At 27.7% G+C, this 19225-nt stretch overlaps 1 protein-coding gene across 4 annotated transcripts; it reads left to right on the top strand.

Annotated features, from left to right (window-relative positions):
- Positions 1–1756: 1756 nt before the first annotated feature.
- LOC145745671 (serine/threonine-protein kinase 10-like) lies at positions 1757–17610 on the top strand. Of its 4 annotated transcripts, none has more exons than XM_082563806.1 (18): positions 1757–2001; positions 2077–2241; positions 2590–2638; positions 4795–4944; positions 5643–5752; positions 6041–6198; positions 6516–6708; positions 6871–8010; positions 10289–10422; positions 10599–10722; positions 11082–11221; positions 11761–11893; positions 12610–12739; positions 13528–13652; positions 13829–14008; positions 14577–14816; positions 15009–15338; positions 16115–17610. In XM_082563806.1, exons 1-18 carry the CDS (start codon positions 1858–1860, stop codon positions 16289–16291), a joined length of 3822 nt encoding a protein of 1273 aa, XP_082419932.1. In that variant the 5' UTR covers positions 1757–1857; the 3' UTR covers positions 16292–17610. The 4 variants fall into 4 exon arrangements, with proteins under 4 accessions (XP_082419932.1, XP_082419936.1, XP_082419935.1 ...); XM_082563810.1 differs by having other exon boundaries at positions 6871–7359; positions 16115–17608; XM_082563809.1 differs by having other exon boundaries at positions 6871–7431; positions 16115–17607.
- Positions 17611–19225: the final 1615 nt, after the last annotated feature.

Genomic DNA, 19225 nt, shown 5'->3' with positions numbered 1-19225 from the left:
TAACCATTCTGCGTATTTAAATATTTATTGCAAAAAAACAACAAGAATAATCATTGTCCAAACATAAGTGTAGTCCATGGTTTAACAAACGTTTGTGGTTATAGTTGATATTAATAACAATCATAGTTTAACTACAACTTCTACATTACAAATTTTCGAAATTTGTCTGTAATGGGATACTTATAATAATTAAAACTACTAATACAAAAAAGTCCTTTTTAAATAACTTTATGTTAAAACCACTGCTAGTGTTAAATAGTCTAAAAGTCTGACTTGTCTAGCAGCACGTATATTTCTTCTAATTTCCGGTACACATTTAAGTTTAAAAAGTTAATCGACTGGAAATGGCTTGTAAAATTTTGCTTTCTTGTCTAAACTATTTATCTATGTCCCTTACAGGAAAACACTTTTAAAAAGTTCAGTTTACAAAAAAATGCGCTAATACTACTATAGACTTTTTTAAAACGTAAATAAATGTTTACTCGTGTTTTTAACAGATTTAATTAAACAACAATATAAATCGTTTATAATGCATTTTGCACATTTTAATTACAGTAAAAGTGTATTTATTTAAAAATTAATGTTAACAAGTTTTAAAAAATACTTGAACATGCACGTTGACAGTATCAACGTTTTTTCCCCGATTTCATTTTGGGGATAAATACTAAAATTTGTATTTAAGTTGTGCCAAACAGCAACATCAGTAAAATATTGTTTTACAATATATTTTAAACCTTTTTATTTAAATAAAAATATTCATATTTATTAATAATATAATTTACCAATAATCATAGAATTGGTTGTATGATCATTGAATTTACCAAAAATAGAATAAATTGCGTCATGTGTAAAAATCCGTAATAAATGCCGATTCGCTTGATAAGTTCCTTCTTATAAGCTGAAAATAGAAAAACGAGCTAAGTAGTTCGAGTTTAGAGCAGGCAAATATACGTTTAATGTCTATGGCATATTGGATTGATTTTTTGCAGCTAGCTTGTTTTTGTTGAATTTTAGGAAGTTACTAAATGCAGAAACGAAAACAGAAAATTTAAACTATCGGCTGCAAAAAAAATTTGAAAGCTGAAGAGTAAAGAAGTTAAAAAAATTAAATATTATTGGTTATTTAATTTGACTGTTTGACAGTCAGATTGTTTGTTTTCATTAAACGATTCTTACCCTTTTTTGTTTGACAGTCACAATATACTGTTATAATTATTTTGATTTATTTTGGAACTAAGGGTATATCAGTTAAGATACAATATCTTAAATATCATTTAAAGGGTTCATTTTTTACTCTTGAGCTAATTTTTCCAGGTTTCTTTATTTTTTTGTATTTTTTTCCAGGTTTTTTTATTTTTTGTGATATGCACAATCTGACAATATCCGATTACGCCTAATGTCAGTTGGAACAAAAAATAATTATTTTTGTTTGTTTTATTTTAAAATTATGTCTAGATGTTGTTACTACAATGCAAATTATTCATCTCCAATGGTAAAAAATATACACAGCAAATTTTCTGCTGTGAAGCAAAAATTCTGACCAAATTTTTTTGACAAACTCAACAATGGCCAATACACTAATACTTAAATTGCAAGAAAGATAATGGTTATCGATGATCAATGTCATTATCACTTTTTTACAGAATCTTAATAAAATCAGTATTACAATGTATTTGTAGCTATTTGTTGAAGTTTGACAACACTATAGATGCTATGCTATAATTGATAAAGGGCCTTTTATATATTTTTTAGAATTACAATTTTTTGTATGTTAAGTGTAAATTAATTTTAATAAAGAAACAGTTTGATGGACAAATAATTAATTTTTCTTAAAACCCATTGTGGAGAAGAAAAAAAATGTCGTTTTTCAAGAAAATTTTTAAAACTAATGAACCCACGAAACCCCAGGAATACAAACATATAAAAAGAGGAGAAAATCCAGAACAATATTGGGAAAAAGTTTCAGAATTAGGAGATGGAGCTTTTGGTATTGTGTACAAGGTAAACATAATTAGAAATTTCAGCCCATAGTAAAAACTAAAGTGTGCAATTCTTTAAAATTTTTTTTATATTCAGGCAAAACATAAAGTCGATGGAAGACTTGCAGCTGCTAAAATTATCGAGTGTCGATCTGAGGAAGACTTGGAGGATTTTGCAGTGGAAATCAATATATTAGCAACATGTGACCATCCTAATGTAGTCAAACTTTTGGATGCCTATTACTTTGAAATGAACTTATGGGTAAGTTTATGTGGTAAAATTGCTTATTTTAGTGTAATTTTGGTTATATGTGATATATAAATGTTTTACTGCAAAAATGTTACAGTAATTGATTTTATTTTTTTAAATGTTCAAATTTTTTCCTATTTTAAGATAGGCCTATCCTATATTAATAGTAATGATAAAAAAATGTTAAATTTATGAAAAATTTTTTTTTATGTTACTAAAACAGAATGTTATTTTTTAAACCAGCAGGAAGCTCGATTTGTAATTGTGAAAATATTTGAAGAAAAATGCTGCAGGGCATAACTTTGAGGTTTTATGATTATGCGAACTGTTAATAAATCTAATTGTAATTGTTTTTTTTAGGTTCTTATTGAATTTTGTGATGGGGGCGCACTAGATTCGGTAATGGTTGGTAAGTTAACATATATTTTGGTTGAATTTTTTTTGTTTTTTTTTTAAAAGTTTTTTTTAATATATACAGTTTATACTTTGTTTATGTTTTAATTTTTGCAATAAATATTTTCATTTTTTAAAATAGTCTTATAAAATTTTAACAATATTTTATTTTAAAAGAGTTAAATTATTATTAAAAGTTTTGTAGTAAAAAAGCTAGGCCTATTGATTTTAATTAAAATCATCTTTTTAAAGTCATCTCTTAATTAAACCTACAATCTAATACTCATGCTACAAAATTATCACCTTATCACATAATTTGAGAATAACATTTTATGGCTTATTGTTTAATGAAATGATTATGCTTTTAACGTATATATTTATATATTGAATCTGTGTTTAAAAAATTCCTATTTATATTATAATATATTATACTAAAACTTATTTGATGTAGTTTGTTAACGCCCAATTGGTTATAAATTGTGATGTCATAATGTTGGTTAATATTGACTTTGGCGTACCAAATAAATTCTTAATGTTTAATCAGGCTTGTCAAACTGTATGAGTTTTTTTTTATAAACTAATAAGTAGTGTTTGTAGTTGTTTGATATTTTTTTTTTAAAGTTTTGTTATAAAACATAAGTTGTTTTATTTAAATTTTTTGAAGTTGTGCTTGTGTTATTTAACCTAATTTTCTTGAAATATTTGTAATTGTTGTAGTATTTGAACTCTTGTTTTTTTTAATAATGTTTTTTATGTGTTTTTGAAACTTTAAATATACAAAACTTAATTTGTTTTGAATTCAACAATATTAGTATCAGAATATTCCACCCACCTATTTGCCAGGAAACTGCTCTTTATCAGTCAGCATTGTTTAAAAGTTGTATCTTATTCTAATTAGTCATTCTTTTATAACAACATTATATGTGATATATCTAAACCATTTAGATATTTTAATTTTTTTTTTAGTAATTATCAAAACCTACATGGTTTTACATATAATTCTACGTAATGCTAACTTTAAAATAGATGTTAGGCTTGTAATTTGATTTATTTTAGTTTAGTCACAAAATTATCATTTTAAAGTTGTAGGTTAAATTTAGTCTATTGCATAAAATGTATCATGCTTATTTTTGCTCATGCTTATTATTCATCAATTGTAAAATTGTGATTTGTGATACTAAAAATTTATATCTTGTAGATTAAAAAATCTATTTTACGTTATGTCAGAGCTTTTTATTAACTATGGTTGTAAAAGGGAACTTATTTTTTACTTTCTTTTTGTGGTTTGATTTACTTTCAGTTTAAAACAATTTTATTGTAATGTAAAACAGATTTTGTAAATATAAATTTCTAATAAAATAGGCATGTGATATAAATTCATATTAAAAAATGTTATGGTTAAAAGGCCAAACCTATAAATTTTCTTATTCTTTTTTTCTTTTTTTGAATTTAATGATAATATTATGCGACTAACTTTAATGATAATATTAAACGACTAACTTTATTATAGCCTATAGGATAAGTAGTGTTTTTTATCTTAGGCATGCTATTTTAACACATTAGTAGTATTTAACATGTCCAAATTAAATTGTTTTCTAGCAAATGTTTTTTGAAGAAAACCTTAAATGTCAGTTAGTTCTTAGTATAAGAATGTTTTCGTAAAAAAAATTTGTTTTGCTTGAAACTATTTTTATATATCTTTTAAATGTTAAATCTTTAGTTACTAATAAACTATTGTGTGTTTGTGCATCTTTATTTTTCATTTTGTGATTTTATGCACTAATTATTTAGGTTGGTTTACCTTGATCCTTTGAATATTTTCATGTGATAATTTAATTAAATTAATTAAGCAATTTCACAGCTTAGTTGTTTTACCACCTTCACTAGATTGTTTTTTAATGATAACAACAGACTCTTTTAAAGTGTTTAAATTTAAGATAAGCTTAAATAAAAAAATTGGTATTAATTTGAGTTTTTTTGAAACTGTATTAAGGTCTATTTATGTGTGTATATTATCTTGGTATTTGATATATAAGTCAAATAACAAGATAATTACTTGTACAATTTACATTTTTATGCAATGTGGCATACTAAATACATAACAGAATTTTTTAAATTGTCACAAAACAAAATAAATTGCAGACATTGTCTAACTATTATTGTTCTTGACAGAACTTGAAAGAGGGCTGAATGAGAAACAGATTAGAGTGGCATGTCGTCAAACTTGTATCGCACTTCAGTACTTGCACAGTATGAAAATTATTCATCGCGATCTCAAAGCTGGCAATATCTTGCTTACTATGAAGGGTGACATCAAGTTGGGTAAATTAAATCACAGTTTAAGTTTCTTTATTGCTTAGGTGATTCGGCAATAATAAACTTTTAAAGTAAATCACTAGTTTTGAATGATTCACTTTTGCTTGAATAATTTAAACTGTTTCTTTTTGCTTGTATAATACTACACAAAATAAAGACATTTTAAAGGCAATATTGTCTAATAATTAAAGAATATAAAACAGTGTGTGTTTTTGTTTTACTAATATATTAAAATAACACAAATAAAGAAACATTATATACAAATTTGTTTTCTTTTTTAATATTTTTTTTTGGTTTTTATATGTTTCTATTGTTGGAAGGCCATCTACACTGTTAAAACTTAAAGCAACATTTGTTTTCTTCACCAGTCTTGAGTTGACTTAACTAGTTTTGAATATTATTGATTATAACAGCCCAATTTTTGGTTGCTTTTTGGTTTAGCAGAAGTTTCTATCTTTCATAACATCATTCTTGTGAGTGCCACAGAATAGCGTTTGGGGTCGAACTCTGGATCTAACACACTAAAATCAGTTAATTTATTGAAATAACAAAACAGTTTTAAATAAAGTTTTGTTTAAAGTAGGTTTTTATGTTGTTTAAGTTGTTTATTTTCAGATAGTATTGTAATATTTCTTTCAGCATAATTTAAAATAAAAATGTTTAAGAAAAAAAAAGTGTTAGAGTTCTTGTTTTTAAATTTTTAGCTGATTTTGGGGTTTCTGCTCACAACAAGAAAACAATAGACAAGAGAACTACATTTATTGGCACCCCTTATTGGATGGCACCTGAAGTTATTATGTGTGAGACTTTTAAGGTAAGTTTTTATCATTATCTATCTTTTTGGAAAGAATCCCTTAAAACAAATCAAAATATTGCGAAATTTAGTTTATTTGCATTTTTTAGTTCAATGTTTAAACTTTAGCCTAATAAAAAACAAGTTAGTATATGAAGTATGTTTTAAAACATGTCACTGTGGTGTAACTTACTTGTTTTTTTCCCTTTTTAAAGGGCTAAAATGTTGGTTAGAATTACCCAAAAATTCATTTTTTCTGAATTAATTCATATAGGGATTTTATAAAAAGCGATTGAAAATATTTTACAGGATACTCCTTATAGTTACTCAGCTGATATTTGGTCACTTGGTATAACTTTGATTGAGTTGGCTCAGATTGAGCCTCCAAATCACGATCTTAACCCTGTTCGAGTTTTACTAAGGATAACTAAATCTGCTGCTCCATGTTTGGAGGCTCCTGAAAGATGGTAAGTTTAAGAAGATAATGATATAAAAAATAATTAAAACATTACATTATAACTATATTAAAAAAAATTTTAATAGTTTATAAATTTTTTAAAACTGTAAAAGTTTTTACTTCTATGGGTAAGTTAAGAATGAATATTTTAATTTTTTATGCTTCAAAACAAAAATTTCTTTACAAATTATGAATATTTAAATAATGTAATATAATATATAAAGAATGTAATATACATACCGAGTCTTTTTAACAATTGTTTTTTTATTTAGATTTAAATTAAGTTAAGCATATAAATTTTAATTTTGTTTTTAATCTAATGTTAAGGTCGAAGTTATTTGCGGATTTTATTGGGCGTTGTTTGGTAAAAGATCCTTCGAAGCGCGCTACTCTAGCCGAACTTTTGTCTCATCCTTTTCTCTCTTCCGATGATCTGAAGGTCAAAGGGTCATCACTGCCATTGATTCAGCTTCTTGCCGAAGCAGGAGCAGAGGTTACAACTGAAATAGAAGAAGATGAGGTGGAGTTTGATAGGGTTTTCTTAATTTATTCATTGTTTGTTTGTATAAAATAAAATACAAAAAATTGTTCTTAAATATTAATCAAGTATAAGTTATCGGTAGCTTAAAAGTGTTTATATGGTTTTTATTTTAAATTTTTATAATTTCCAAATTTTGTTTAGAATTCACTTAAAAAATCTTCACGCCCAATTTCATTCTTACCAAGTGACGACGTCAGTCTTGGAGATCAACAGTCAGATATCTCTTCTGTCTCCAGTAACAATGACAAAAAAGCAGACATTTCTCCCTCCAATGGCAGCGTTGTCATTGAGCACAAACCACCAACTCCAATTCCACCACCTGATGTCCCTAAAGAAGTCCTACCCGTTGTAACAAAACCAGAAAAACCCCAACTTGAAGTCTCATCTTCTGACGAAGGAATTGGGGGATCAAATATTAGCAAAGAGGGATCAACAGAAAAGATCAGTGCAAATCTTGTGGAAGATGACGAAAAATTTCCGCCTCCTCCCTCACCATTGCTCCAGAAGAAGGAATTTAAGCCGATCACTGTGACAATGCCTCCACCATCTGTTCCAGAAGCTTCCAACACAAAGAGCTCGGACACCAGCAGCATTGATACGAAGTCCTTATCAATCGGAGGCGACGACACAGTTAGTATAGAGGGAAATGAAGAGGATGACAACATAACTGCACTTCCGACATTTCATCCATCGCCAATGCATGTTAGTTTGGAATCTAACCACTTAATATCAACTTCTAATGTTAAACCTAATGTATCTGATATTCCACAGGGTGTAGTTGATAATTGGAAGTCAAGTTTATCTGTCGATAAGTCAGATGCCATTAGTGATAACTCTAGTCAGGTTAGTGAAAAAAAACGAGGCACCTCATTTTTGTCTCTAAGCAAAATGCCGCCAGAATTAGCTGCATTGAAAGAAAAAGAAAATCAGGCTAGCATTAAAAATAATGAAATACCTAATCAGAAAACAAAAAATAATGAAAGGGACGTTAAAAAAATTGATGCCACAATAGTTGGTAATGATGAAGAGGCTTCAGCCTTAGACATGCTGGATGAAGTTTTGAGTTCCTCTCTTGCGCTCGAGGAAACAAAACTTTCTCACTCATTGTCAGTTGAACGCTCAGTCAGCACAACTGACACTATTAAATCAGACGAGTTGTCTGAAGGTGTCAGTGAGACCACTGACAACAAATCAGCCCATTCGTCTGACAGTGGTACAACTATGGACAACTCAGATGCTTTCATGCCATCAATACCAAGGTTAAATGGAAATGGGACCCAGGTACATGTTATTAGTGTTTATGAGCTTGCAGTAGTAATTTGCACTTAGTTTTAGACCCAAATTTTGACAATTTACACTTAAACTTAGTATGCACAGTTTCTGATGATATTAGGTTATAGTTTTAAAAAAAACTATAATCTTTAAAAAAAACTATAAAAAAACTATAATCTTTAAAAAAAACTATAAAAAAAAAACTATAAGTTTTAAAAAAAACTATAATCAGCACAAATCTTTTTTTGATTGAGTGAAAAATTTAAAACAAAAATAATTTTAAAATTTAAAACCAAATATTTTTTATTCACAAATATTTAGTGTGATATTATCTACTAAAACACATTTTTAAAACCTCAATTAACTTAAGTATAATATAGCATAACTCACTTACTACACAAAAAACTCAAAATTAAAACTTTCCAGGCACAAAAATACATTTTATTTTCAAAAGCAGAATACTTTTGTTAAAATTATTTAATAATTAAAAAAATAAATAATATCGGAACAACAAATGTAAAATGTAGTTTTGTGCCTGTGTTTTTACATATAGCTAGTTTCATGTCCACACTTAAAGGGTTAAATAAGTAGTTAATTGTTGCATGTACTTGAAGTTGTTGTTGTATGACTTGTGGCCTGTTTGTAATCAGTAATTTGTTCTATTTTTATCAAAAAAATAAGTATAATTAAAACATTAATTAAATATTTTTATTATTTATTTATTAAAAAAAAAACTTTTTATTCAATTTAAAGTTTTGTTAATAATTAAAGCGTTGTTTTGTTTTTGTGTTGGTTTTGCATCAGAGAAACTCTTGTTTAAATTTGCCTTAAACTTGAAATTTTAATTGAGTGTGAAAATGAATAATGAATAAGAATATTTAGTTGACCAATCTTGAAGAGTGTATGGTTTGCTGTTAAAATATTTCATTATCAGAATTAAGTTAGGATTTGTATAATTAATTTTTGTTATGTGTTGTCCAACAACATTAAACTTTATAATCACTTAACATCATTTTGTACAATGCATCATATTGTTGAAATCAATTTATAAAAGCTTTGTAGTAATGTGGGTTAAACTTTTTTTAATTCAATTTTGTCTTAAGATTTCTTCTTCCACTTTGAGTCTTCTTTCTCTTTCTCCAAACTTGAGTGAAAACTCCCACTTAAGTATTTCAAAAGTGTTGCCCCGGCAACGCAGTTTATCTAACTCGATTAAAAATATTTTTGGGTTTTCAGCTTTCGTAATCAGGGTATGATTAAGCAATTAGTTGTAAATCATTGAACACTTTTGCATTTGTGTATAAATGGTTTCTCGAATGCCCCTTATTGTTTAATATGAATGTTGGTTTTGGTTTATGTTGCTTTTTCAAATTTTTGTAAGGAAAGTGGGTAAATGCCTAATTATCATAAGTTAATTAAAGTTAAATTGTGTGTGGCAGAATTTAATGTTTTTGTTTGTACCTTAGTTATGTTTAAGTGTTTGGTGCTAGAAATGTCCACTTTTGAAAGGCACGTTGTTGTATGATGAGTATTAGTTTAAATATGTAGATATTTAGATTTTTACACAATGCTTTACTTTCACTTATGCTTGTCATTCTGTATCTAACAAACCCAGGATATTAAAATGTAAGTACAACATATGTTTTTTTTTACTATTTTTTATTTGTTACAAATAGAAGCTAAGTACATTATTTCATAGAAGAAAAGTAAAGTATTAGTTTTTAGTTACTTTAGAATCCTGATAGCAAATACATTAGGTTATTAAAATAACTAAGGGCAGTTCAACTAGTTTAAACAAAAATAGTCACAGTAAAAAGTTGAAAAGGTTACAGTAAAAAAAAGTTAACTTTAAATTTTTTTAATAATATATAAAAAAACAACAGGCTAAAAGAAATATAAAAGGTACCAAATCTTTGTTAATTCTTGTACTCATATTTACTACCAAACTGATTTTACTTGTTTTTTAATTTAAATCAATTTATATTTATTTGTATATTATTGCCCGATATTATTAAAAAAATAATATTTTTACCTAACTATTAAAAAATAATAAAAATTAATCAAATTAACCTGATTTGTTATTGGCATGGTTTTAATACACAAAAGCATGTTTTGCACATTGTAATTTAATTGTTGTATAGTATTTATGTGCATATGTAGTTATCATTTAGTAACTTTAGACCTCTTAAATTAGTTATACTTTAGCCTTAGTATTTGTGTTTTGAATTGACTATTGGTAGAATAACATTTTTATTGCCACTGAAAGTTTTTTTTGCAACAAATTTAGAAAACAAAACAGCATCACAAGACCATGAAAAAGACGAGGCGGTATATTATCGACGGGGTTGAGGTAACTTCAACATCTACAAAAGTTATTGATGATTTGGAACTTAATAATGAAAAAGAAAAGAGAGTTTTAAGGTAAATTAAAATGACTTATACTTTGACTTTTTATGATAATACATTAACCACGTGAATTTTTGTTTTTCTTTTAAATAAATGTTTAAAAAGTTAGGATCACGACCTTAAAGTCCCTGCCAAATACCTTTTTTAATATAACAGTTCATATAATTTTCTTTCTTGTTAACAATTTTTAGGCGACAAGAATTGCAAGAGCTTCGAAAACTCCAACGCGATGAACAGCGCCAACTAGCAGCTCTTAGCATAAAACTGTCAACACAACTTGAACAAATGGTTACCAGATTTGAGAACGATATGGCGGTACATATTTTCTTACTTTTGTATGCTAATTAGTGATCTATCTTTTAAATATTTAATTTATAAATTTTAATTTAGTCTGAAATAGATTTAACCTTTAACTTATATATATATATAATTGGGTATTTTTAAATCTTATTTTCAATGAAATATTTTTGATTTAGTTGTAAAGCATTAAATTTACTAATACGTGGTAAGTTAAGGTTAGCATAAGCCCATTTATTTATAAGTAAAGGGTTATCAAAAGTTAACAACTATTATTGTATGTTTGTTATACAATTAAGAATAATAACTGTACACTACACGGTATTTATTAAAAAAATATTTTTTTTTCATAAAACCAAATTTCTTATTTGTCACAGAATTTAAAACGAAGATATTCTACTGAACTGGATCAAACTGAAAAATCACAGAAAGGTCAAATAGAGTCACTTGAATACAGTCAAGAAAGAGAAAGAAAAGATCTTATATATTCAACTAAAAAAGAACAAGATAAGGAGAAGTAATAAAATTTGCCAAAGATTTTTATTATATAAACTGTTATTTTATTAATTTTTTTAAATAATTTTAACCTCTATATTTATCTTAAATGTAAAAAGGCATGCTATAGGCTTTTAACACAGAATCTCGTAACTATAGCAACCCAGTCTTAGTTGCTTTTGACAGTTTAAAATATAAGTAGATAACTATTTCGAAAATTAACTTGCTGATTAGTTTTTGGCTAAGCAGTGGTTATTTATAAAATTAAGCACCTCACTTTAAGGCCAGCATGGAATAGGGTATTAAACCAAGGACCTTATATAAAAAATTAAAGCTTATATTGTTTATTAGCAGTCAACTGTAATATTTTAATCAAAAAAATACAATTTAAACTTAATAGCACTTTTACGTTTTTTTTAATATATATTTTCTTTTAATTTTTGAAGTAATATATTTTTTGGCATGCTTTTGTTATTAGAACAATTTGCCATTATTGTGTTAAATAAATTTTTTGTTTATGAGTTTGGTGAATATACTTTTACTCTATGTGTTTATTTTTAGACGTCAATTTTTTGAAAGGCAAAAGTTACAACAAAAAGAATTAAAAGCAGAACTTGAAAGACTACCTAAAGCACAAAAGAAAGAACTTTCAAAAAGAAGAAAAGAAGATTTGGAATTGTTTCAACGCAAAACAGTAAAAAATTTACTTTTCTTTTTACTTGAATTTTTACAATTAAGAAAAGTTTTTATAAAAAACTCAAAATTTAAAAAAATTTTAATTCTAAATAATATAAGTAGAAAAAAAACTTCTAATTTAGAGGGGGAATCCCCTTATCAACAGATAAACAATAATACCTACTTATAAACAATAACACCTACTGTTCTGCTAGACTAAATAGTAAAACTGTTTCAATACAGGATTATTTTAAACAATAGGAAATAAATAGAACTGTTTTTGATATTAAAAGATCTATCTATAGTTACATAAAATTCAGTTTAAAAATTCTGTTTATCAGAGCACTACCAGAGTATTTTTTTTTTGACAAAAAGCTGATAGTAACTTTAAATTGCGTTTAAAAAATTTCTTTATTAAAAAAAATAATTATCAGCAATAAAACACATTAATGTTGGTGGCAAAAACAAATATTGTTACGCACCAGCAGCTTTTGGTTTTTGTTTGTTATGAAACAGTGAGATAATAGACCAATCACTTTTTTTTTTAAATAAAACTATACTATTTATTAAAATATATTAAAATAAAGTATTTTACTACACATTCAATTATTTAAACCAGAGTAGAATGTTAAATTATTAAATTATTAGAAAAATAAAACGTATTTTTTTTTAAATATGAAACTTTAATTTTTTAATAAAAATAGGTAACTAAAAAAAATTGTTAATTTTTAAAAGGAGAAAGAATTTTATGAGGATCAGGTTGGAAAACTTCAAGCAAGCATTCGAAAGATGCAGGATGATCACAAGAGGGATGTTGCTGCAACCGAAAAGGTCTGCTTGCTCAAAAAACAAGATCTTCAAAGATGTAAGTAAATTATAATATTTTCACATTTTAATGTAGAATGTTTTAATATCATTTGTGTATTTTCAACTTATTTTTTTATTCTTGACATGGAAAGGCTGATTTTACAGTCTAAACATTAAACGTAAACGGGGCCTCTTTTAATATTATAGGTAATATTAACAGATATTTAACGTGTTGGGCTCATTTATTGCAATTAGTTAAAAGCGTTATGGTATGAAAATGGCTGGGATTTAAATTTATATTCTCATGTAGTAAATTTAGGTGATTTAACTATTACAAAATTCTGTCAGTGGTATTAAACTAAAATAGAATTTTTTGTTTTGTTTATATATTTTAGTAATAAGAAGTTTTCTTAAATCAGGATTAAGTAAGATATAAAATTGCTAACTTTTATTTTAAATACCATAAATTTATAAAATTTGATTTTATAAATTACAGCCAATATTTTGTTTTTTTTGTTTAAAAACATGTAATTTCTGAAAAGTCAGTAATTTAATAAACAAATTCGGCTAAATTTTTTAATTACAGAAGTTGTTATATTTAAAGTACAACATTATTTTAAATCTTGGTTAATATATAAGGTATATAAAAATTAAAAAAATTACTTTTTGTAACACAATTCTGCTCATTTTAGTTGTTCTAATATGGTCACAACTCGCAGCTAATATTCGATAATTTACCCACGTTACAAACTTTTTGAAGCCTATAAAAAACATAATATGTGAATAATTTTTCACTATAAAAAAAGCTATGTATAACTTAAAAACATTTGTTATTTTTTTTTTAAGCAAGAGAATGTGACATCTGGAAATTAGAAGAAAAGCATTTGCATGAAAGATATCAGACAACAAAACAACAAATTAAGGATCAATATCATTTACAACGTCACCAACTTGTTCTAAGACATGATAAGGTTAAAACAAATTTCGTTTTTATTTTTATATGTTTGTTAGTAATTTAAATTTATGTTTATGATATTCTATATAATTGCAATATTATCTTTAATTTTTTTTAAAGAATTTTTTAGATTTTGACACTTAAAATATTTTAAATTAAAATATTTAAAAAATGTTTTTCTTTTTTTTATAGGAGCAAGAGCAAATGATGCGGCACAACAAGAGATTGGAGGAGGAGCTCTTGGGAAAGCACAGGCAAGAAAAGGTTAGGCTTCCCCGCATCCAAAAGACAGAAGGAAAAGCGAGAATGAATATGTTTAAAAAGAGTTTGAGAATTCAAAACCAAGGGAATGAAAAAGATCGTTTAAGACAGGTTAGTTGTCAATAGGGTTTAATTTGTTTTGTTGATATCTAATTAAATGGTTAGTATTCTAGGAATTCTGGGTTGATATTGTGCTCTTGTGTTGATTACAAAAGGTGTAGGAACAGGATTTTTGTCATATGACCGAAAACCATATTTTTAAAATTATAGTTGACCAAAAACGCTGCTTCATCGAAAATTAAACATTATTTTTCAACTCTAGCTAACTCTAACCCTTCTATGTAATATGATTTTTAATTTCTAAAAAATTGTTGATTTTTTATTTTTAAGTAAAAAAAATTGTTTTTCGAGTAAATGTCCAATTTGGTTTAGTGGTTCTAGTAATACGGGCGGTACCAAAAAAAATTGCATAAAGCTGTATTTTAAATGTGTTACATTGCAGAAATAGTAACTGTGTATATTATAATGTTACTTAAATAACTAACTTGATAACTATGTTGACATAATTGTGTCTTTGTCGAAGTAACTAAAAAAACATAATGAGTCTTAGCTTTTAAACACAATACAACATAACATAATAAAAATACCATCTTGATAAATAATTTATATCTTTCTACAGTTTACTGTAACCGAGACACGACGCATGAAACAAGAAAAGGCTAAATTACAACTAAAACATGACGCACAACTTCGCGAATTAGAGGCAAGATGTGACGCAAACTTGAAGGAGTTGATGCAACTGCAAAACGAGAAACGCCGACTTCTGGTCGAACACGAGTCGGAAAAAATTAAAACTTTAGATGAAGGTTTTAACGAGGAATTAAATGTTTGGAAAGAGCAATTGAGACCACGAAAAAAGGTAATAACTCTTTAATATTTTTTCAAATGTGGCTGGATTTATAATCGCCACAGTTTATGTTTTTTTAACTTTATTTTCTACATATTAGCTTAGCAATAGTGTTATAGTTGCATTTTTACCCTAAACCTTTTATTCTGGCAAATTGTGCCTAAACCAATTTGCTTCTATATTACTTGGGGCAAATTATCCTAGCTATTAAACGAGACCCTGCAACGCGAGGCTGAAGAGAGGGCCCAGCAAACGGTCAGACGTTTGGTGGAGAGGTTTGAGAATTACGGCGTCGGGCAACAAGGTCGAGACGAGCTACTTAGCACGGATGAATTTAAACTCACTGCAAACAACCTCGAGGCCGGCGACGACGACGTTATCGGGGAAATTCTGTCTGGGGAAACCCCCGTTGTGTTGCGAAGGCACAGCGCCATGGTGAAGTCGACGTCCGACATTGCCGGGCTGAATCGGCCTTCTCCCGGCCTCCACCGGCGCCAAGCCTCAGAACCAGTCCCAATGTCATATCAGGACGAGGTTATTACATAACGCGCATGCCAATGACGTCACCGCCGGTTTTTAATTTGTTTACATCACACTTTGTTAAATTAAAAAAAATAATTCTAGTTGTTAGATTTATAATTTACTTCTTGATTAAAAAAACTAATTTGTTTACAGTCCGAGTGGATGTTTGATCAAAAATTGTATCTTCGAAAACGCCATTTTACCAACAATTTGACCATTTTTATTCACCTATTTTACCTTGACCCCTTCTGTAGAAAATCTTCTCTAATTTAAAAAAAGTTATTGAACTAAATTTTAATAAAATGTCGTTTTCGAAAATTTGATCTATTTGGAATGATTTTTCTGTTTTTAACTTTTTTGAATTATTTTAAAATTCAAGTTAAAGTTTTTAAACAAAATTTTAAAAATTGTTAAATAAATTAATTTATACTAAAAGCAATCTTTATTATATTTTTGATTAAAATATGTTTAAACTTATGTTTTACTTAATTCATTACTTTTCTAACAATGTGCAAATTCAGGCTGAAATAAGCACAATTGCACTGCTTTTAGTTTTGTTGGTTTCTGGTTACATTTTTTCCATCTCAAAAAAGTTAACTATTTAATAAAAACACGAATAATTTTTCATGATTTTTAAGTTCGTGGTTCAAAACGCAAAAACTTTTTAAATTATTTTTAGACGTTCTGAAGTTTTGTCCATGATATTAAACTGCTTGGCGTCATTTAATTTGTGACGTCATAAACGCAATAAATTCACGTTTTTTATTTGTTTTTTTGTTGTTCTACAGAGGTTGGAAGACTCGTTCACCGTCCAACTGGAGGAACAGAAGCGTTTCTTTAACCCGGGCTCTACGTCATCGGTGACGTCAGGTTCAAACGGGGGCGGGGCTTCTCCTACGTCCAATCAAAGCACGGCAGAAGGAGCGGGCAGTGACAGCGAAGGCATTAAGTTCTACCGACTATGAACGCATGCGATTAAAAAACAATGCCTGCACGTGACGTCTTTCTATTGGTATCGCGATCAAGCGTTCTTTTTTATGACGTCATAAAGGCGTCGCCGGCGTGCAATTAAATGTTATTTCTTCTTACATATTAACTCATTTTTCTCACTTTATATCCTACTCGTGTCTGTAAACCTCCGACTTAAAGAACGTAGCACTTAATCTTTTAACGCCCTATATAAAGGTTAATGATATCTCTCTGTAACGACGCAGTAACATGTCGCCGTCGCTGATTACGTAACCTGCCACTATCACTAATCACGTGACTGGATTAAAAGTTAAATGGGATTGTTGCTTTGTAAAAATTTGGGTTCTACAAAAATAAAAGTCAACTCGATAAACAAGTTCAACTTACTAGAAATCCAACTTAAAAAACTTTTTTGTATTTAAAGCGGTGCTTACCAAAATGCTTTTTGTTAAGTAGCAAAATAGACAAAATTACATTTTGTAAATATTTCCAACCACTCAAAATTTTATTTTTCCTTATTTAGGTTGTTTTTTCATTTCGAACATGTTTGCGTATTTTTCCTGTAAAAAGTAGTGTGACGTCATCAGTTGGTGACATCAACATTAAATTGATCATAATTCTATTTTTATTTGAGATGTCATATATATTTATGTTCATTTTAGTCTAATTTTCGTAATATTATATGACGTCACTGTTATAATGAATTATTTCGGTTTTTGATGTCGTGTATTAATTAAGTTAATTACGTTGTTATCGACACCTGGTGGCGTACTTGCAATATTTGTGGTTTTCAAGACCGTCCATGCGCTGTTTGGGTTTAACGGGCATCAATTTTATGACGTCATAATATTGTTTTATTTTTACTAGAAACCTTTCGCCAAATTGCGAGAATGTGTATTCGAGGTATTAATATTTATTTGATAATTTTTTTATTACAAATGTAGAGATCTACTATAAAATGAAATTTCTTCTGAGTTAAAAATAGTTTTTACTTTGTTTAGTCTGGTCGCATAAATTACTTATATTTCGCCATGCTCATGTATATTTCTTTAAATCATATCGCGTAACCAATGATATGGCATAATTCGCTGTTCAATAAAACAATTAAGTAAAGGTCGAACTTTGTTTTAATTTAGAAAGTAATTTAATTTTTTTTTTTAAAGTGCAAGCCATCTATATAAACAGTTATAAATAGACTTAATTAAAGTTGATTATTGCATGGTGTGTCGAACGAAAGCTTTCGGGTTTAAACCACACACACTATTTGCTCTTAAACCGGGGGTAGGAATAGCTACAACAGCATACTTTGTTTTTACATGTTAGTTAATACTTATGTTAAAAATTTAAATATTTGATTTGTTTTTAAACAATCTCTTAAGTAAAATTCATTAATTGTTGTTTTATACGAACAAAATTGTATATAAAAAGTTAATGACGTTAAAAATAAGCTTATATTAAAAATTCTGTACATAAATTTGTTACAATTATGTTATTATTTTAATGAAAATAAATTTACTTAGTTTTTAATATTAACTTAACTGAATTTAGTTGAATATGATTTAATACCTATTATACACCCTATTTACTTTAACAATATTTCTCCTTTCTAAAATAATAAAATACAAAATATTTTATTTCAAAGTTTTCTACAAGGTTTACGAAAGATTTAGTAACATTTTATTAATATTTATTCTAATGAAATGTTATTTGTAATGGCCCGGTTTAAAAAAAAGAGTGACATTAGTAAGACTTAAACCTCACACCTTTTGCTGTTACAAAAAACTGTTTTTTAACAAATACGACGTAATAAATAAGTATTCTATTTTGTTTTAGCTGTGGCATTACCGGTTAATCCGATTTTGCCCTGCAACTATAATCTTTTATATTCTACTGTTGATGACTAATGAATTATATATTAACTTTTTAAAGTTAGTTATTATTGTGCTTTGTATCATTACGTAGTTAAAACAGTTTACCTATTGATTTTTTGCCTTTAAAATGATATAATACGCAATTTTTTTTTTATTAATTATTTACGATTGTTTTTTAGTGTGGTAAATTTAAATAGAAAAGTTGGCAACATTGTTTCCTTTTATTAAATTATTTTAAAACTGTTTTTTTATTATAGCCGAGCAGAGTAAAAAATTAAAATGTTTTTTCTGTAGAAAAATAATATTGTTGCTGCTATAATTATAAATTGAAAGGTGGTTAATGTTTCACAATTGATATTAACAAAATCGTAAATCTATTTTCTAAATTTTGTTAAAATATCATAACATAATGCAAGCCTACCAGTTAAAGTCGGGCAATGTGGCCTTTTTCTATTTGTTCTTTAGGCACGAATAAGCGTGCAGGCTCATACCCTATCTATACATCCGGTATATGATAGCGGCAGCAGTTTCCCATCATCGACTGTTTCCTACTTCATTTTTGAGAAGCGTAATGCCTGCTAAGCCACTGGCCATCTTTATAAATGATAATTCTTCCAGTCTATAGCTGTTGCAGAGAATCATCTGCGCTATGATTTACCACATCGTGCGACCTGTTTAAATAACCGATTTTGACACTTCGCTAAACTGAAAGGCAATTGGGTTCAGTACATAAGTCCCGACATTACCTTTTCCATCACTCATACAGTAGCAGTTATTATGGTTTTATGCAACACTTTGTTTTAAACGGCACTGTCTATACACAAAGGATGTTCTTATAGCTATAATATCCGTTTTGTATGAAAAATGATTTATTGTTTTCATTTTCAACCGGGAATATCTTTTGCAAGGATATAGGCATTACTCAGTTAAGCATTGACACCAAATTAATTACAGGTAAAGCAAATTTCCAGCGCCTGGCAAGTGTTTTTGTAAGCGGAAAATTTAGGCATATGTTTTGTCAGACAATATTCCATCGTAAAATTTTTTAGGCTTATCGTA

This window comes from Corella eumyota, chromosome 3 (assembly GCF_963082875.1).
Source record: "Corella eumyota chromosome 3, kaCorEumy4.1, whole genome shotgun sequence".
NCBI lineage: Eukaryota > Metazoa > Chordata > Ascidiacea > Phlebobranchia > Corellidae > Corella > Corella eumyota.
Note: the sequence above shows the minus strand (reverse complement) of the source record. Positions and strands in the feature narration are given on the sequence as shown.

What these genes read in the sequence shown, in the direction of transcription:
- LOC145745671 (XM_082563806.1), top strand. Translation starts at nt 1,858, where the DNA reads ATGTCGTTTTTCAAGAAAATTTTTAAAACTAATGAACCCACGAAACCC. An exon ending in ACTTTGAAATGAACTTATGG is followed by an intron (nt 2,242 to 2,589) that starts GTAAGTTTATGT and finishes TGTTTTTTTTAG; the next exon opens with GTTCTTATTGAATTTTGTGA. An exon ending in AAAGAACAAGATAAGGAGAA is followed by an intron (nt 11,222 to 11,760) that starts GTAATAAAATTT and finishes GTTTATTTTTAG; the next exon opens with ACGTCAATTTTTTGAAAGGC.